Source organism: Haliotis rubra, unplaced genomic scaffold (genome assembly GCF_003918875.1).
Source record: "Haliotis rubra isolate DU_JTF1 unplaced genomic scaffold, ASM391887v1 Scf1318, whole genome shotgun sequence".
In the NCBI taxonomy this organism is placed as follows: Eukaryota; Metazoa; Mollusca; class Gastropoda; order Lepetellida; family Haliotidae; genus Haliotis; species Haliotis rubra.
In genome coordinates this window covers 59,049-80,854 of record NW_025765246.1, presented here as the reverse complement: position 1 = coordinate 80,854, position 21,806 = coordinate 59,049, and the positions used below count along the sequence as shown (strand labels likewise).

Sequence of the window (21,806 nt, the reverse complement as noted above, 5' to 3'; positions counted from 1 at the left end):
CCCCATAATTAGCTGAAAATCAAGTCGCACTTTAGTTCAGCATTCATGGACAGTCACTGTTTCGAGAAATGGACTGCTCAGTCGGATAAGAGTTTACTTCGTGCACGTTTTTTTCTGTACCTTCCGTTGTTTATGAACCACATGAACCACAAATTTCGAGCTTATTCACGTTACTATTATACTATCGTCATTTCAATTATTGTTTCGTTATTTTAAGTTTATTAAAAGAGTCGAAATTTCGTAGTGTGCTTCGTTGCTTCCCTTATTTTCTAGTGATTTCTATATTTTCTCCACATTTCGAGTATTTTGTTTCCTTCATTTTTTTCACGTAATTTCGTCGGTTCTTTTAGAAAGTTTTTTCTCTTTGATTCGAATATTTTCCGTTATTCCACGTTTCAGTAAAAAAACAAAAACTTGAAATTTCGATTATTTTCTCGTTACTTTGAACATATTTTGTCATAATTTCGATTAATTTCTCCAATTTCATAGTTTTGAAAATAAACTTGAAAACATTCGAAATTACGAGTGATATAATTGGAATAACGATAGAAAAAATCGAGAACTGACCAAAATATTTAAATTTCGAGAAAATAGTTGAAATAACGAGAATATATTCAAAGAAACGAGAAAACACACCGAAATAATCTTGAACTAACGAACAAATGAATAAAGTAACGAGAAAATCTCGTAACTGTTTTTATACCTAACAATAATATAAGAAAATAATTGAAGTAAATGAAAACTAATTAACGAGAAGAAACAGGAAATTTCGAACATTAATAACAGAAAATTGAAATAACGAGAGATTTCGGCTTAAAAAATATATAATTTATGCTACTAAAATGGCATTATAATCTCTACGATGCACAAAGAGTGTCCATAATTAAGCATTCAAGAAAAACATAAAGAAAAAATGAAAAGTTTTTTTAAAGCATCCATTCCCAAATCACAGTATCATGCCTAATACGTTTTACAGAAAAACCCGAATAGTACACAAGTGATGTATGTATGATGTACATTCATTAACTGGTTGTGGGCTTGGAATGTTTTTCAATACATATTGCAACGTTGACACATTTGTGATATTTAATTCACCATTTAGGGATGTGAACTTAAATCGTGTGGCACTTCTCATCGTCCATCATTTAGTTTATAATTTTCGACATAACCGCGAAACTACAAGGTAGTGGAGATGAAATCTGAATGATTCCCGCCAAAGGTGTCTGGAATTCTGATCAGATTTTAAACATGACTAATAACAATAAGTTTATTTACCCGTTAAGATCAGGCTTAGAATTTATCTTCAGTAACCCATGCTTGTCATAATAGGCGACTAACGGGATCGGGCGGCAAGGCTCGCTGACTTGGTTGACACATGCCAACATATCCCATTTGAGTAGATCAACTCTCATGGTCACTGGGTGTCTGGTTCAGTCTCCATTAGTTATAGACGTATAGGTAGAAAATTGCAGAGTGGAGCGTTAAACAACAAACAAACAAAACCTTCAGTCTGAAAACAGTTAGTTTAAACATATTTCATTCACAAAGTGAAAATGATCGGGGACAAGTTCTTACAACTTATAACACCCCCATCCAAAGATATTTACAGTGACTTATTACATCATAAGAAATGATTAAAAACAGAGGCAGTGGAAGATTGACAGTTCAGGGGAAATGTTATACAATAGGTGTATAGAAAGAAGACTGAAATCGTTTAGATTTGCATATATACTGTTGTCCATTTTTTAATATAATTTCATTTAGAGCTACAGGGGCGGTGGGGTAGTCTAGTGGTTAAAGCGTTGGCTCGTCACGCCGAAGACCCGGGTTCGAATCCCCACATGGGTACAATGTGTGAAGCCCATTTCTGGTGTCCCCGCCGTGATGTTGCTGGAATATTGCTAAAAGCGGCGTAAAACCAAACTCAGTCAGTCAGTCAGTTTAGAGCTACAGATAACTTTTTGGGTCACTGAGTTATGTCCTCGCTTGTGTTCATCTCAATTGGGTATCCTAATTTTCCTTTAAGTAACCAAATAAATTGTACCAACCTCACTCAAACTCATGTGGGTACTTTGCCATCTTCCATTAATTGTAAAAATAAAATAAAGTTTAAATGTTATTTAACGTGTTTTTTATTTATATTTGATCTGTAATATGAGAAACGATAAGGAAGACTGCCAGTTGCCAAGTTTATGTGCTGAAATAGAACCTCTCAATATACCTCAGTTATTTTATCTATCCACTGGTACGCAAGCTAGGATTTTATATTTTTTGCGTGTACGCATGTAAGATCACATTTATTGAGTATTTACACAAATTCGAGCGTACTTGTACGCAATAGACTCTATAGGAATTGAGTTTTCACATAAATATTTGCGTAATTTACGCAGATACGCAGCTTATCTGTACCTCTGAAATTTCATTTTTATGATTTGTCAGATCTGCAATGCCGTTTAAAATAACAGATAGTGTAATCACAGAATTACTAGTGAGCAGTATACCCGTATATGGCATTTATTTAGTGCAGTAATAAATGTTCCTTAAGATCTGGAAAATATATGTTATCCGTCATAAACCGTCATTTCTGTTGAAGAATAAATATTATATAGTTTTGGACTTCCGGGAAACCGTGTTAATAGTAATGGCATCATAAAAGTGCATGATATACCTTGGATTGAAAAACTGATCAAATCAAAAGGATAAAACTGTCTGTATGATCATGGGAAATTGCGTCCTTTGTACGATTGTATCACAAGTTTAACATTTACTATCACATTGATGATACAAGGTGTCTGCTACTGCAGGAACGTATCCCACTCCTCCAATTACCCGTCGGAAAGGCACGTACACCTGTTGATCACTAGATTGTCTGGCCCAGACTCGATTATTTACAACCCGCCGCTATATAACTGGAATATTGCTGAGTGCGGCGTTAAACAAACATTGTAGAAATAGTATACTCTCTTGTATGCTCCCTGTCTTGTGGAACTCTATCCCATTTGATGTCAAACACTCTGAATCTCTAGACTCTTTTAAATCAAATCTCAAAACCTACCTCTTTGCTAAATATTATCCCCAATAGCATTTATTGTTTATGTATTATGCACCTATTCATTGTAGTTTTCTTGCTTTGTATATATAATGTATTTATTTTAAGGTACTAATGTAGCGCCAAGAGCATGCTTCTGAGCGTTGATAGGTGCGCGTTATAAATATGCACTATTATTATTATTATTATTGTACCTCGAAACCTGCTAATTGTGGACTCCAAAGCCAGGAACTGTAGGAATATTGCCCGACATAAAGGCAAAGTCGACTATTATATTGGAAAGTTGAAGACCTACCTCTTGCCTCTCTGAATCTTTATGAACACATTTAAATATGAAACAGATGAAGCGGTTTTACCAAGGTCGTCAATATTTCTTTAAAAAATATCATAATTATTGCTATACCTGAAGCTGAAATGTTAAAACGTCTGGCTAAATTGTACTTTTCCCAGTCTAAACAGGACTTTGGATTCATATTCGTTAAAAACTCTAAAAAATGGGAATACAATTAGTGTTCTTGGGTTTTCAGGGATGCATTAATCTTGCTTAAATGGCTCATACCGAATCTTGCCCTAAATGTGATATAGATGTTTAGATATGAAGAAGTGCAGAAATTCACATATTGTTTCTCAATAATTTCAGCTCTCACTTGTTATCACATTTTGAACCTCTGAAGATAGATATATAGCTACTTCTACTGTCGCCACGTTTAGTAGAAACTATCCAATTCACCAAGGAGTGAAGATTTTCCTTTTGTGGTTTGGGATAGTGTTGTACACATTATAAATCAAATGTATCGACATATCTGAGGTTGGTTCGTTTCGACAGAGACCATATGGTCTCTGGTTTCGAATGCCAAATTTCAAGATTCGATTTTCATTTTGTGGACGTTTCAGTGTCTGAAACGGTTAGATTGCTGACTTAGTGTGCTGGCAGTTAGATGTCTCACGCTGAGAGCGTAGGTTTGAATCTGTAACTGATCTCAAACAAACAAAATACTAAAATGTGTTCTTTGCTCAGAAGGTACGGCACAATATATATAACATGATTATCTGATTACTCCCTGAAAAGACCCGTGAAAATCTGGGTTAGAATTGATCTTCAGCAACCCATGCTTGTTGTAAGCAGTGACTAACGGGATTTGGTGGTAACTCTCGCTGATTTGGTTGACACATGTCATTGTATCACTGGATTGTCTGGTCGAATATTGACAGACCGCCTCCATATAGCTGGAATATTTCTAAGTGCAGCTTTAAACAACAAACAAACCAAACCAAACTTCCTAAAATGCATTGTTTGTTGACATATTATCATTGCTTTTCAAGTCAAAACATTGATTACACAACAGTCTCGTTTCCTGTTGACTGGGTTCCGTCCTATAGCGCAACTTAGTACAAAAACCAGTCCTGAATTCTGAGACCAATTAATTTAACTGGATACATAAATATTAATCAGTTTTATTTGATACATCTTACCATTTGTATATTGCAACACTACGCTTCTTATAATCCTTGCAAACACGTCGTGCAGCGTGCTCTGTCGTACAGCGAGCACTGACAAACAGAAACCTGGAAATCGTGGAAATCTTAAAACGAGGCTCTGCCGCTAGAAACGTTTGGCGGCCTTGTACGGACTTAATATTATATTAATCACATTGTGCGTTACAGAACTATACTGCATAAGCGCAAAAAAACACATAACAGGTGTAACCAGTGAGCCAGATGCATTGTGAATCATGTTACGACCTCATCAAACTGGGGCAGTCTCAGACGTCTTAGTTAAGGTCATGCTGCCTACACCTCGCCATAAAATATTAAATACGATATTATTAAAGTTTGAAATTAAAATTCAGTTGTAAATACTATTTTCTTACGAAACAAGGAATTGGAATTCAGTGTAACCATAGTTGTTTGTGATGTCTATTTTCACTTTCACACGAGAAAATTCGGATCGACTGAAAAGTAGGTCATTGTCTGAATAGGTTAATGAGACTCATGTTTCGGTTTGAGAATCCATATGATTTCAGAATCTCTGTGTATCAAATATTTCTGTGACAAAATGGAAGTATTTCCTTGATTGTGTTAAAGACTATCGCTAATCTTTGAGACACGGTTTGTTTGTGCATATGTGGACCCAGCAATCTATCTCTCTTTGAATGGATTCTCGTGGAGCTCTGGAATCCAGAAATGTGAGAGGAACACACATTATGTCTTGATAGCTGGATGCTGGATACATGTAACAGACAACAATTGGCATCATAAACGGCCAGTTCAACGTTTCCTAGCACAATCATAAAATGTGTCCCCTCATTTGTCAGATACCCCAGTTGTCAGACAAGATACAAAATTATATGGTTAAGTGAACACAAAATCAAAGGCTGTCTCCCATTACGATAAAGGACTAGTCCAACCGGCAGTTCTGTAGTCAGACACTTTGAAATATTTTATACAAACAAAGCACATATTTTGATGTGCAAAGCAGCACTAAAACTAAATAAAGCACTGAAAGTCAGATATATTTTAGTTATTACTTTATGAAATATTGTATTGAGCAGCACTAAAAGTCAACACGTGATGATGTACATTGATATTGTTAATTTAACCCAGCTTCACCAGCCTCCCCACTGTATCCGGGTATTGGAGGGAGTCTTCGTCTCTCCCTCTAACTGTTCCTGTAACCTCCCCAGTCAGTTGTTTATTTCTCTATACACTCTCTTCCGTGCTGGAGGAGCGGCACCCAAGTCTAACTGGGCAATCTTCAGGCGATCTGCCTTCTCGATGTTCTTCAAAACATCGATCATCGTTTCATACGACGAAGAGCACAGATTGGTTCATACGATGAAGAGTTCAGATTGTTTCAAGCGATGAAGAGTTCAGACTGTTTCATACGATGAAGAGCACAGGTTGTTTCATACGATGAAGAGCACAGGTTGTTTCATACGGTGAAGAGCACATATTGTTTTAACGACGAAGAGCTCAGATTGTTTCAAGCGATGAAGAGCTCAGATTGTTTCATACGATGAAGAGCTCAGATTGTTTCATACGACGAAGAGCACAGATTGTTTCATACGATGAAGAGCACAGATTGTTTCATACGGTGAAGAGCACATATTGTTTCATACGACGAAGAGCTCAGATTGTTTCATACGACGAAGAGCACAGATTGTTTCATACGATGAAGAGCACATATTGTTTCATACGATGAAGAGCACAGATTGTTTCATTCGACGAAGAGCACAGATTGTTTCATTCGACGAAGAGCACATATTGTTTCATACGATGAAGAGCACAGATTGTTTCATACGATGAAGAGCTCAGATTGTTTCATTCGACGAAGAGCACAGATTCTTTCATACGATGAAGAGCACAGATTGTTTCATACGGTGAAGAGTTCAGGTTGTTTCAAGCGATGGAGAGCTCAGATTGTTTTATACGAAGAAAAGCTCTGATTGTTTATACACTGAAGAGCTCAGATTGTTTCATGGTGCTGTAAGCATGATCATAAACAGAATCCCACCCATTGTGTCATCTCAGATATATCAACACCAGTCGGCAGACATCGGGCTTTCAACCATTATAGCGCCACTATCGTGTTTGTGTATCGACCATTGCAGCCATTAAATGCCCAAATCGCCTCAGATGTTTCTGTTCTAATAATCTTCCACTTGGTATAAAATTTAAATCGGGTTTTTAAAAAATAATAATTTTCACAACCGTATTCAAACTTGAAAACACTGCCAAATTTTCTTTACAATCGGAAATGCCAAACGAACTTCAGAAACTCTTAAAACGGAACATGCCGGAAAGAACCAGCAATTAAAGGCAAATAAATATGACCCAAAATAATATTTCCAAAAATGTTTTCACTAAACTTACATAAACTGAACATGTGCTCCTGTGAATCTAGTTTTCAGGTGCACATGTAAATGAACACGTGCCGCGGGGCGTTTTTAAAAATTAAATTTCCTCATCGTCCTGTTTTGCAAAAACGATAATCCTCTGTAATAAAGCTTAAAATAGTACCCTGAATTTAATGAGCAGTTTTATACGCGCTATATATAAACGCACTTGCCTCACTACAAATAAGATAATTAGAGTGTCACCAGGTCTTAGCACTACACATACATTGTACAAAATATTATAAATAAACTTAAGTAAACTTTTAAATAATATTTTCATTCATTTCAGAGTAAACTACGGTTATAACGAACCAAAAGGGGCACTAATTTCAATTCGTCATAACCGTAGGTCGTTAAAATCGTTTCAAATAAAATATACATCAAATGATCGGCTGAAAGAAAAGATTAAGTTCGTCAATGGTGTTCTTTGTAAGCGTCGTTTAATGTGTTTTATCTTATTTGCAACTCTGTTTTTAAACAGTGAGTGAGTTAGTTGAGCTTTAAAGACAACAATTCAGCCATATCGTGACTAACACAGGTCATGCATTCAGACATATCGTGACTAAAACAGGTCATACATTCAGTCATACCGTGACTATAACAGGTCATACATTCAGACATATCGTGACTAACACAGATCATACATTCAGACATATCTTGACTAAAACAGGTCATACATTCAGCCATATCGTGACTAAAACAGGTCATACATTCAGTCATATCGTGACTAAAACAGGTCATACATTCAGTCATATCTTGACTAAAACAGGTCATACATTCAGCCATATCGTGACTAAAACAGGTCATACATTCAGTCATATCGTGACTAACACAGGTCATACATTCAGCCATATCGTGACTAAAACAGGTCATACATTCAGCCATATCGTGACTAAAACAGGTCATACATTCAGACATATCTTGACTAAAACAGGTCATACATTCAGTCATATCGTGACTAAAACAGGTCATATATTCAGCCATATCGTGACTAACACAGGTCATACATTCAGCCATATCGTGACTAAAACAGGTCATACATTCAGACATATCGTGACTAAAACAGGTCATACATTCAGACATATCGTGACTAAAACAGGTCATACATTCAGACATATCGTGACTAAAACAGGTCATACATTCAGACATATCGTGACTAAAACAGGTCATACATTCAGACATATCGTGACTATAACAGGTCATACATTCAGACATATCGTGACTTAAACAAAATAGCAATATATATTTGGAGACGATTCAACCGTTTGACAAAGGGCAGTTTAAGAACTAGAATATGTTTTAAATATATTATTCTCAAACGAATCAGGTTTGGTAAACAAGCAAAACTTTGCTTTTATTAATACCTCATCAGTACTTTTATCAAGTAAACAAATCCACAAGAACTGAATACACCAAAATAAAAAGTTAAATCAAATATGTGGGTTGTGCTTAAGAACCTTGAGCTTGCAGTTACTTTTCATTAACTGTGTGCATATATTGGTCTAGAATAAGTTATCAAATCGTTTTGTCTTAAAGATGTATTAATGCAGGGACTCTATTATGTTCTTATTGACATTGTTGGAAGCTGGAGGTATTCCATTTAACAAAGTTTGGAGGCTAGAACTAGAATATCACAGATAATAATTTGAAACTAGTATGTAAGCTGTAACATATGAATATTAGTAACAATACAATACGACAATGGGCTGCAGATCACAGCAGCCAATGTTAGGCCACCACACTAGAGGCCATTGGGACTTACAGTACTTTTGTTACCTACTGTTTGGGTAAAAAATATGAAAATCCAAAAACACTTTGTTAAATAACTCAAACTTTATTGTATAGCATTCTAACAGTAAATGATTATCCCAAATGCTTAGAGACAATCACCCAATTCCACAAATCGTACATAATGTCTACCATTCACAACTACACATGGCTGTTGAGTACAGTTCCAGTCGAAGTAAGTTAACACCGCTTTGATAAGTATTTCTGTTATATCAGGGCAAGTCCTCTTTACATACGAATAAAGCTCGAATCATAGATAGATATATCTATATTCATGAAGAATGTCGGCCTCCAGCCCACGTTCATACAAGTGGTCAGTCAGTATATGATGTATATGCCAATATATACATTGAATAATAATTAATCAACAGGTTATTCTGAAGCAAATTTGCACAATAAATATATATGGCCAGCTTTCTAACACCCGTTGATGCCAAAAGCATGTTATATTTATCACGCGTAGGGTGTGATATAAATTTAATAGGTATGTACTTCTCACGCAGTGTTTTATACAGAACACAAACCATCAAAACATGGTATTCATCTTCGGTATTCATCTTCGATGTAGCCTTCATTACACACCTCTTTATCTACAGGAATATTAACATATCTGCCTGTTTCTATTTTGAGTCCATGGGAACTGCAACGAAATTGTCCGATGGCCACGCGGAATTTTGCAATTGTTAATCTTTTGAGATATAATTCTGTTCCAAAGGTACCTTTAAAGAAAGTATAATTTCTAGTTTTAGAACTGATGAAAAGAGAGGAGTGTCAGTCCTGTTCAAACGAACATTTTAATCTTGCCAATAAGTTCCGAGACAAATCATCAAAGTTGGTCTGTTGATTTCATGTGACTGTGCAAAATTGGGTTTTGTTTTATTTATTAGATTTTGTGTTAGTGAGCAATTCATCGGTCTCAAATGAAATGAGACGGACTATTATTTATGAAAACCATATGCTCCAGATGTAAATCGTTTATGTTTTCATCCGTGTGTTTACTCTTCATCCTCCATGTGATTTCACTGAAAATTACTAATAATATGATGATTTTAAGTGACCTGTAAGTTTATATTCACATACACTGTAATGTATGTAGAGAACAAGGAATATTTAACATTATGTTTGTATACGTGTTGACAGCTGCCCGGATGCGCAAATTGCATGTCACGTGACACGTTGGTCATAATATCAACCACCGGTTTATCCTTACCGATCGTACTGATAAACTGGAATATTCTTACTGGAATATTATTATCAACAAACAAACAAACTAACGTAGTCAGTTCATATTTTATGAAAAAAAACTATTAACTACTTTGATACGTTTATGCTTATTTCTGAAAGACACCTTTGTAAAAAAATATATGTTCCATTTCAGTAGCAGGCAGATGCATGACCTATTTTCGAAATACCTTGTAGTCATCCTAAGGTTACAGGAAAATGAGTTTTAAAAATAGCCCACCTGAGCTCATGCCCACTGGGGACATGTACATTTTCAAAATATTAATGAGCAACGTAATTGCTTTTTCGTTTCGCAAATTTCATAATATTTGTCCTAAGCCTGTTTCAAAATAGATATTGCAAACAACTGTTATTAATCGTATTTATTTGTAAAAGTGTATCATGGGCACTAAAAGGTAATATGAAAATCATTATGATATATTTCATTTTGCATTACGTTTAAAATATTTGTATGTTTTTATCTTGAGTCAGTTTGGATAAACGACACTTTGAACGGTATTTTTAAACATCACGACGTTGAACAGCTTAATGTAGGAGGAAACTGATTCAGAGGACTTTGGATAACTTTGAAATACGCCCACGTAAGAAAAGATCGTCGGAAAATATTATTTTAAACTCGGGGGGTTTCGCTTTAAAACTGGTTTAAGACTGTGAAAGAAATTACGTCCGGGTGGTTGTTCGAGGGAATACGGTAATTCTTGACTGGTGGTGACATCGTTTCACGCCGTAAACTAGGTCAGCAACTTTATATTAGTTTAACGCTCCTGTGTTTATTCGGCAATACTTCCAAGTCAGCGAGCCTGACCACCCGATCCCGTTAGTCGCCTCTTACGACAAGCATGGGTTACGGTTTAGGCTTATATGTATCCAAGGTTATTTACACTGATTAAATCATATATAAACATAATAATAATTACAACACATGAGAAGATCCTTTAGGATGGCGTACAGTCAGTGTACAATGCAATGGGCATTATCAATTAGAAGGGGTTAGAATAACAACAGGGTTAACTACATTTTTAGCATTTCTTCATAAATGGAGTTTTTAAAAATATTTTTGAATTATTATTTTTGTGAAACGCACATCAAATCATTTATTTTGCTTGTGTTTGATATTTCAAAGACTGTTAGGCAAACATTACATACATTTTTTTGCCCTCATTCAAATACTAAAAAAATATTTTAAAAAAATATGTGGATTTAACCTCCTTTTTACTTTAATCCCTTCGATTAGGATCTTATGTAAGTGTACATGTGATGGCTGCGAAGCAATTAGCCTTTGGATTAATATGTTCATCGTTGTACAGTGACATAGTTGCACATCTCGTTGAGTGAGTGAGTGAGTGAGTTCGATTTAACGCCGCTTTTAGCAATATTCCAGTAATACACGGCGATGGACATCAGAAATAGGCTTCACACGTTGTAACCGTGTGGAAATCGAACCCTGGCCTTCGGCGTGACAAGCGAACACTTTAACCACCAGGCTACCAAACCGTCCGTAACAGTCACTGAACAATGCAATGGAGATTAACAATTAGCGTTTTATCAGTATTCAGCAATTAATTAGCGTGGTGGTGTACGGTCCTCTGCATAGAGCCCAGGTCACAAGTTGAAGTTAAGCAAAGTTGGGGGCAGAGAGTCCTTGGATGGGTGACCGTGTTTGGCAGCTTGACTCCTGAGAGTTTCTTGGACTTCAGTCCTGTTCCACAACGAAGCTCATGTGATCTATGTGGTCTTTCCTTAGGCAAGTGAGTTTGTTCAAAAACCTCTGTTCATAAAGCAGAAAATGGGTACCCGGTGGGATACGTCATGGGACTATAACCTTCTCGCGCCTAACAGGCAGCTTGGGTTATACAAGGTAATACTGTGTTGTGCTATTCATTGTTATCGCTATGAGCATACCTGGTATGGAGTTTGGCGCTATGTAAATGGACACATTAAATTATTAAATTGATACTTGTTATTGCTACAAAGTTATTAGCCATTTGATTAAAATGTTCAAATCGGTCGCCATGACAACCTGATGCTACAGGTGTTCAAGGTGTCTGCCACTGCGGGTTGTCCAGAACCAGCACATGCCTCCTTCGTAATAAAAACTTAACATGACACTCTTATCACCGACATTGCACCTCCGAACCTCCCGCTGCAATAAAATTATGCTTCAGATGGCAAGTGGGATGCCCTCCCTAGCGCTAACTAGCAATCCTTGAACCCCCCTGACGGAGCACGTATGTGAGCGTGCCATGAGACGTTGTCTGTGGTACATACCTTCTCGTATGACACGACACCAGTTCCAGCTCAGCTACGTATAGTTTATTGGCGTACCAAGGGTACTAGAGTCACGTTATTGTAATATACTTCCGGCATCAACATCTCAGCTTTGGATACAGGGAAGTGTCGTATAGGTACGGTGTGCCCCTTCAGCATAAATCAGACTGCTTTTCACGAAAGGCATTCAGCGTTTGTAAATCATAAACGTTTTATGGTCGTTTTACAAAGCCCGCTTAGTTTACGCTGCATCAACTGGTCATGATGACAGGTGACCGTTCATTTCCGTGTCCAGGAACCCGTTCATTTCTGTCGTTTGTTTGTTTGTTGTTTAACGCTGCACTCAGCAATAGTCCATCTATATGGCATGGGTCCCGATCCACAAAGCGTTCGTAACGTTACGACCTGTCATAACTCTATACTTTATCATAGGCTTACGAATGACATAGTGCTACGAACGTTTTGTGGTCTGTAAATAATCGAGCCTGGACCAGACAATCCAGTGATCAACAGCATGAACATCGATTTACGTAATTGGGATACGATGACGTAAGTCAACCAAGTCAGTGAGTCTGACCAGCCGATGTCGTTAGTTTGCCACGTCAAGCATGGTATGCTGAAGAACAATTCTAACCCGGATCTTTACGGGTCGCGTCCCGTTCAAAAAAGCGAACTTACGACTGTCGTAGGGATACGATGACTTTGAGGAACTTAAAAAAATTAAAATACAATAGACTTCGATGCTGCTATTTTACTTTCACGAAACAGTCGTGAGGCTGTCTTAATCTTTACGGGCGTTAAACGCAGTCTAAGAGAACGCTTTCGTTGTGTTTTTGGACGTTTTAATTATGCGTATTTTCGGATTTTCCTGGTGATATTGAATAAGACTGAAACAAAATTCGTAATCGTGAGGCTTCAAATCTGAACAGCTTACTGTTTTCGAACAGGACTTCAAACCTCCAAATTTACCTCGTCAGGGTTTCATGTATTTTCACACAGTACATGTCTCCATCGTGGGGCGGTCTGATAACCTCATGGGTAAATCGATGCTCATGTTGTTGATCACTGGATTGTCTGGTCCAGACTCGAGTATTTACAGACCTCCGCCATATAGCTGAAATATTGCGAAGTGCGGGGTAAAACTAAATTCACTCACTCACTTGCCAAGGAGAATGAATATAGTAGCATTCTTTGTTACATTTGTATTGGGCATATGTTTTTTGTTCTATGTTCCAATATCTGATCAAGAAGAAACAGCCAGTATCTGCAATTAAAATGGTCAGAACAGCTACATACCCGTATTTCTTTTGCTGAAGCAAACTCCAACTTTGTTGTTGTTTTGTGGATTTGTATCGCAAATTTGCAAATAAAAATAAGAAAATAACAAATTCACCAAGGTTGATTGAATATTTTTAAACATTACTGACATAACATATGTTATATTTAGGAATACACTTTTATTTAGTAATATACTTTTTGGGGTTGAGTCCCATGTGGGATTCGAACCAACACCCTCAGAGTCAGGTACCTTATCCACTGTGGAAGTCGCGGTGGCTGAGCGGGTTAGGCGGCTGACTTTGTGTGCTGGCGACTAGGTGCCTGACACTGAGGGTGTGGGCTCGAATCCCGCATTGGGATATAAGCCCATATAGCTGGAATATCGCTGACTGCGGCGTAAAACTAAACTGACTCACTAACTCACTCAGTCTGTCACTTCCTGTTACCCAGTTCCTCACTTGTTTCAGTGCTGTGTCAGAAGCACCTGGCTGAGAGGGGCCATGGGTTCTTCCCGGTTCCTGGTACATGCAACATGTTCGTCCTGTGTTCCTACTCCCAAAATCAGACACAGTTCTGTCCCAGCGCCACCTTCTGGAGCAACGACATCAACAGCTGTCAACAAGTTGACCTCGTCTCCTGTCCGTACGGTGAGTACTCACAGCTGATGTCCACGACGACCCCCACTCCACGCCGATTACACTTGTGACCTCCCTAATACTTCGGATTAAAAAAATTGCACCAATTCCGCTCCGTTATAACGCAGGTGATACTCAAGATTACTCCCCCTCTCTTGCCCCGAGACCCGTGAAGGTCCGGGTAGAATATTGATCTTCAGTAACCCATGCTTGTCGTAAGAGGCGACTAACGGGGATCGGGTGGTCAGGCTCGCTGACTTGGTTGACACATGTCATCGGTCCCAATGGCGCAGATCGATGCTGATGCTGTTGATCACTTGATTGTCAGTTCCAGACTCGATTATTTACAGACCGCCACCATATACCTGGAATATTGCTGAGTGCGGCGTAAAACTAAAATCACTCACCCATTCACTATGTCCCGATTGCATGGCGCCACTGTACCGATATCACCCAATGGCGTCGTTACGTCCACCCTCACTCAAGCAGTGTTCGTTCGAGAAATGGCAATGAGTATTTTTATGTCCAAAATTCCTGACGGCGCCAAAAATACATCACGGCGCCGAAATATGACATCCCAAAATTCAAACACGTCCAACTTGTCCATTTACTGAAATAAATACTTGGACCTAGATAGTGCCTAGATAGCATTCTAATTTCGCTTCCATACCTCCCTACCCGTGAAGATCCGAGTTAGAATTGGTCTTCAGTAACCCATGCTTGTCGCAAGAGGCCACTCTGGTCCAGACTCAATTATTTACAGACCACCGCCATATAGCTGGAATATTGCTCAGTGCTACGATAAACAACAAACCAACCAACCAGCCCATATCTGCCTAATATCTCCCCTACGATACCAGACCCCAATATCATCCCGATATCATTACAGTATTATTCTGATATCACCATATTATCCCCTACCATACAAGACCCCGATATCATCTGACATGATCCCAATAATCATTCTGATATCACCCAGATATTATCCTAATACCGTGCCCATATTTCCCTAACATCTCCCCAGGATACCAGACCCCTGATATCATCCCGTTATCACCCCGATATCACTCGATATTTATCAAAGTATCATTCTGATACGTCATTCTGATATCCCCCAGATATCATCCTAATATGAACTGAGATTCGATCGTGTTGTAGCCGCAGCGCCAAGATGATCGTAGTCCTCTACGTAGACTTACGAAAGCCGCAGATCTACGACTGCCTTGTAGAACGGGACTCAAATGTTGCATCCAGATAATGAGCCAGAGCAGTGAAGATGTCCACTGCGGTATTCATTCATCTTGGTCATCATGTGTGTACCCTAACCCTGGTCTTGCAGATCCCTGCCGCAATCGCCCCGACGGATACCAGTACCCGGATGTAGACTCCTGTCACAACTTCTACGTCTGCGGAAATCGGAGATCACATCACGCGAGATGTCAGCCGGGCGAGAGGTTTGAAGCTTCTTCCTCCATGTGCGTGCAGCAGGTCGTGTTTCCGGCGGCAGCAGTGTAAGAAACAATAACCATATATCCTTGTAGGTACCGTTTACGAATTACCCATAAATATCCGGGTTAGAATTGGTCTTCAGTAACCCATAGTCTTGTCGTAAGAGGCTCGCTGACTTGGCTGACACTTGTCATCGCATCCCAATTGCGTAGATCGATGCTCATGTTGTTGATCCCTGGATTGTCTGGTCCAGAGTGCCGCGTAAAACTAAACCCACTCACTCACCGTTTATGTAACAACGTCAGTAGATGCTGTATTATCCCATTTTCGTTCATTTGCGATGTGTTGGCACATCGGTGTTCTGATTCATACCTCAATGAACCGGAAACATTATACATTCCTCAATTATATTTGCTCGTAGACTTGTCTGACACATGTCATCGTATCCCATTTGTGTAGATCGATGCTTATGATGTTGATCACTGGTTTGTCTGGTCCAGACTTGATTATATACAGACCGGCGCCATATAGCTGGAACATTGTTGAGTGCGGCGTTAAACAACAAACAAACAAACAATTATATTGTGTGTACTTTCAGGTGTTTGTTACAACAGCTCGTACTGCATGCACATCTCAGAAATAATGTCACCTTTACGTTCTCAATGTCGAGACAGATGCATGGATTTCAGATTGCAACACTATGATGCCCTCGCACGATCCCAACAAGTTCTACTCGGGGGGTCAGCTGGGCTGGACACTGATGTCCTGTCCAGTAGGACTTGTTTACAACACCGCTATGTGCCAGTGCACGTATACAACTTCACGAACGACAACCAGGCCCTCTCCACGTGAGTACACACACACTTCAAGCAGATCTTCTCTTCTTGAGTACTTAAGTAGATCGTCTGTCCTTGAGTACACATAGGCCTAGAAGAACCTCTCTAGGTCAGTACACATACACACATGAACAGTTTTTTTACAAAAATCAAGCAGATTTTCTCTTCCTAAGGATAAACAAGCCAATCAGGCCCTCTCCACGTGTGTATATTCACACAATTTAGGCTTATTTTCTCTTCTTGAGTACATAACACATTTAAGTAGATCTTCTGTTCTTGAATACACAGGGGGCCAACAAGACCCTCCCGAGGTCAGTATGTAAGACCCTCAGCAACCAGCCTAAAACAACAGAGCAGATTTATTTCATCCAATTTTATTATGGCGGGCTCCAGACACATGTGTCATACAAGCTACAACCACTATTGCGCAACGGACATAATATCCTGAGTACATCAGATTCTCACACCATTTCTATTATAAAGGTTTCTGACTTTTCACAAAGGATTCAACTGGAAAATTAACTGTCAGCTTTTAAATGAATTAATCATAACAAGTAAATTGTAAAATAACTCATATTCTTTCCACCAAGATAGTACTCCAACGGATGACAATATCAAATCCAGGTATTTGGTGATACAACATTATGTCACCCGATATGTTATTTTGAAATATTGGAAACACTTATTCATTTGTTACAAAATCACTAATGTATGATTACGTCATGCATGAAGAGCAGTTATTTCTGATATACATATTCATAGAAATACCATGTTTATACATGACCAATAGTCACATAACATATGTAAACAATACTGTTGCTTTATTCAAAATTACAAACATGACTTAATTCCTATAGAATACCAGTTGCATGTGTTTTACCAATTTGCAAGTGAAAATACATTGAAATAATACATAGAGTCACAACATTACCCGTAACTCACTTCCCGATGAGTAAAATCAACTTCAACTATATAAACAGATTAGAGTTACTTCCCCTATGGTGGTGGTGGTGGGGGGGTTATACCAGTCACGTGACCCACGAAACTAGGAGACACTCAAACTTCAATCAAAGTTGGCGGCTATTTACTATTATTGGTTTTCCTAAAATAACGTGTGTCTAAAATAATTGTTTTGACTATTTAAATAAGTAAAACACCTATTGTAAGTACGAGATCAATAATAATTGAATCTAAATCGAGTGTAAGAGTTACTCGACAACTTAACCTTCACAAAATCACGAGCGTTTCACCTCGACATTGATAAATTACCAAACACATCATATAAACAGCATTACAAGTCCCTAAATAAGTATTTTCCAGTACCCGGTAATGTTACAAATACGTAGTTGTGTACAGAAGACCTTATTTCGACCTACAAAAGTGCATACATACCTAAAACAACAAAGCAGATTTATGTCGATCCAATTTTATTATGGCGGGCTCCAGACACGAGCATACCGCTGCAATCTGATTGGTCCTTGAGAACGTACGTCCCTCAGCTCTTCAGGCAGAGTTAACCCCCTTTGACCATTGTCATATTACCGAAGATAGCTAATATTCTACATTCTTACAAGAACACATATATTTCAACCCGTGAAAATCCGGGTTAGAATTGGTCTTCAGCAACACTTGCTTTTCGTAAGAGGCGACTAACGCATGTCATCGTATCCCAGTTGCGTACATCGATGCTCATAATGTTGATCACTGGATTATCTGGCCCAGAATCGATTAGTTTGTGAGTGAGCGCATTCGTTGGATACTAAACCACACCTCCACGACCTAAGATTCGTTTTGGACCGCAACAGGCGTGGCATATTAAAATCAATATATTTTCCAGATTTATAACTTTCTAAAGAAATTATATTTATATATTTACAAGCAGCTTTCCTCCATACCAAACCATCCTGAAAACAGACGTCAGCGATACCTAATTTGTTTAAATGACCTTAACAAGTGATAGCTATTTTCGTTTCGAACTCTTCCCCAGAATGCGTAAATGACTTCTACTTCCCCTATGATGGTAGTATGCTGGAGTCCAGGGGTCGAATCCACCAGGCCAAACTAGGGTCGGTCGGTGTCACGGATCAAAAGGCGGTATTCCACGGAGCAGGAAGTTTGGAAATACCCTTTCTCGTCAACAGCGACTTCCGGCCTCAGTTTGCTCTCTCCTTCAAGTTTAGAGTTACCTCCCATGAGTCAAGGCGAGGAAACGGCATGGCGCTCGTTGGAAACGGATGCAACGGAACGAAGGGAACACTGCGCATGTTTATCAGGAGAAGGATCGTAACCTTGGAGGTCACGGTTAGTGGCAGCGACCACTCGTTCGTGAGGAGTATCCATGACGTTGTAAGTAATGAGTGAGTGAGTGAGTTTTAGTTTTACGCCTCTTTTAGCAATATTCCAGCAATATCACGATGGAGGACACCAGAAATGGGTTTCATACGTTGTACCTATGTGGGGAATCGAACCCTGGTCTTCAGCGTGACGAGCGAACGCTTTAACCACTAAGCTACCCAACCGCCCCTTGTAATTTATGAAGTTTTGGCCAATTTTGGTGATTCTAAACCTGACCGTCTGGAATTTCAAATACAATTATAATTTTTGGGAAGGTCCATGATGACTTTTGGGTAAATGCATATTGGACTTAAAGCTAATTGGTTAGAAAGTACATACATTTCTGTTTTTGAAATAGTATAAAGTGTCATATTTAGTATACTGACTCCTAGGATTCACAGTATGTTCTTAGTTATGTTGGATGTCTGCACGAGAGAGTTGTATTTGTAATATTATATTTCTAATATTAAACAAAATTAAGCACTTTGGGAAAGGGAAAGTAAGAAAATACCGGTTTGAAAATATGATTAAACAGATACTGATTAAAAACCATTTGTTGTTTATCGCCGCACTCAGCAATATTCCAGCTATATGGCGGCGGTCTGTAAATAATCCAGTCTGGACCAGACAATCCAGTGATCAACAACATGAGCATCGATCTACGTAATTGGGATACGATGACATGTGTCAACCAAATCACCGAGCCTGACCACCCGATCCCGTTAGCCGCCTCTTACGACACGTATATGAAGTATGGCTGCTGAAGACCAATTCTCCTTTAAAACACCCTTTACCCTAACCTGTCCTTAATGACATGAATATATTCCATATGGAGTCTGAAGTGTCTGGTTTGTCATGTGTAATGTTGTGTCAGGTGGTGGTGGTAGAAAGTATACCGCAATATACAGTACCTGATGTTGCGCGGCTATATAGTGACGGTGTTTCATTGCAGAATGTGACGTCAGAGACACCTGTGCAACTGATGAGGAATAACACCATCATACGGTTCAAGGTTGGCAACAAGGAAGCGAAGCCTGTATACACAAGTAAGTATTATTTTTGTGAGTAAGTGAGGTCTTTTGGAACGAATGAGCAAGAGAGTTTGGTTTTACGCCGCTTTCCGCAATATTCCAGAAATGTCACGGCGGGGGACACCAGAAATTGTCTTTACTCATTGTACCCATGTGGGGAATGGAACCCGAGTCTTCGGCGTGACGAGTGAACGCTTTAACCACTAGGCTACATCAATGTACTGAAGAAGAAAACGTTGGTCCGAGGTATCAACACGGCGGCCATTAGTCATGTCACTGTTCCCAGGCATTTCTGAGTTTTATTGTGAATCTAAACGCTTGGGGATATTGACTTCACGATTTTATATAATTAAAACCAGATCGTTATTTGCGGTACAATACATCTATGGATAACCTTAACGTTTAGGGAGACGTTGGACCCCGTCAGGTCAATCCAGGTCGTGCTTTAGGAAAAGCATAGGCTAATTTGGATCCACTCTGATCCGAGCTCCCCAAGGACCTAATGTTGTGTAGGACTACAGTTGGGGTGATGCAACGTTGTGTCTATATTTTAAAAATTACATAATTTCAGATTTGCATATAAAGCCCATTACGTGTGCCCTGGCCATAGGAATGGGAAACGGTCTTGAAAACTTTATCGGGGAGTTTGATGATGTGAGTATGTCATGATGGTATACAGTCTGGTGGTGGCCATAAGGATTATGATAACAAAATGTTATTACTTGCCTCTCGCGGCAATATTACGGTTGATGTTGATAATTCAATGATTAATATTATGAACACCGACCGGCGTCTGGATGTTGCACACTCAGCAACATTACAGCTATATTATATCGGTCTGTGCACAATCGTGGCTTGACCAGATTACTGACGTCATGAGCATCCATTGGTCTTTGGAAACGATGACATGCGTCACCGAACCTGACCACCTGATCCCGTTAGCCGCTTCTTACGACCAGCAGGCTTTCTTAAAACCAGTCCAAACCGGGATCTTTAGAAGAGCACTGTGGTGTGTCACAGTGATACTTCTCATGGCCATGATAATGATGAAACAAAACGGGTTTGTGATAATTGTAATGATATTATTTAGAATTACATACACTTAACGGGCAGTGGCTGGTTGGTTTTCCAATTCATCGAAGAGTTGCGTCCCCTAGCGGGAGCGATGTGCGGCTTAAGTTTAGTTCAGATTAGTTCAGAGTATTAGCCTCCAGTGTCCATGGGTTCCATTACAGTTTGTTGGTTTACTGTTTTACGCCGCACTCAACAATATTCCAGCGATGTGGCGGCGGTGTAAATAATTGATACTGGAATAGACGGTTGATCTTATTAGCATCGCCTTTTACTACAAGCATGGGTTGCTGAAGACCAATTCTGGCTAAACAGAGGTCACTCAATCATAATTAATGTATGTGAATATGGGCCTGATAATAGCCTTCCATTACCCATTCTGCTGTTTGATAGCACCATCTTCGCTAAACATGGGTGAAGGCGAAGGTGAACCCGGGTTTGACGTAGCTTTGAGTGAGTGAGTGAGTTTAGTTTTACGCCGCTTTGAGCAATGTTCCAGCAACACAGGGGACACCGGAAATGGGCTTCACACATTGTACCCACGTAGGTTTGAGGGTCATTGCGGTCATATAACGACCTCATAGCCAACCAGCGTAAACCAGATCTTGGTATATACCCTCTCTGCAGGGTAACAACAAATACCATCTTTTAACATTTTTGGGTTTGACACGGTCAAGAGATCGAACTACCGACATTCTTATATCTAATCAGACGCTCTATCACTGTACCACTGTGCTTCTGTGTATGGATAATGAGATAAACAGATTCGAGTTTATTTGTACTTATATGATGAAATATATTTTCCCCCTCCAGCTGCTGTTCTACCGTTGTGTTCCCGAGGGGTTCATGGCGGGATGACGCCCTGGGGACCGTCTCAAACATCATCAACTGATTATTTATGAACATTGCATCATCTGTACATATACTCA

At 39.0% G+C, this 21,806-nt stretch overlaps 1 protein-coding gene across 1 annotated transcript; it reads left to right on the top strand.

The window, feature by feature from the left end:
- The first annotated feature begins 8,880 nt into the window (after positions 1-8,880).
- LOC124267523 lies at positions 8,881-21,735 on the top strand. The gene is made up of 8 exons (XM_046702448.1): positions 8,881-8,908; positions 13,989-14,168; positions 15,496-15,667; positions 16,730-16,752; positions 18,429-18,742; positions 19,728-19,821; positions 20,378-20,460; positions 21,691-21,735. The coding sequence occupies exons 1-8, from the start codon at positions 8,881-8,883 to the stop codon at positions 21,733-21,735; spliced, it is 939 nt and encodes a 312-aa protein (XP_046558404.1).
- The last annotated feature ends 71 nt before the right edge of the window (positions 21,736-21,806 follow it).

What these genes read in the sequence shown, in the direction of transcription:
- LOC124267523 (XM_046702448.1), top strand. Translation starts at nt 8,881, where the DNA reads ATGGCTGTTGAGTACAGTTCCAGTCGAA. An exon ending in GCCAACAAGACCCTCCCGAG is followed by an intron (nt 16,753 to 18,428) that starts GTCAGTATGTAA and finishes ACTCTTCCCCAG; the next exon opens with AATGCGTAAATGACTTCTAC. An exon ending in AGCGAAGCCTGTATACACAA is followed by an intron (nt 19,822 to 20,377) that starts GTAAGTATTATT and finishes ACATAATTTCAG; the next exon opens with ATTTGCATATAAAGCCCATT.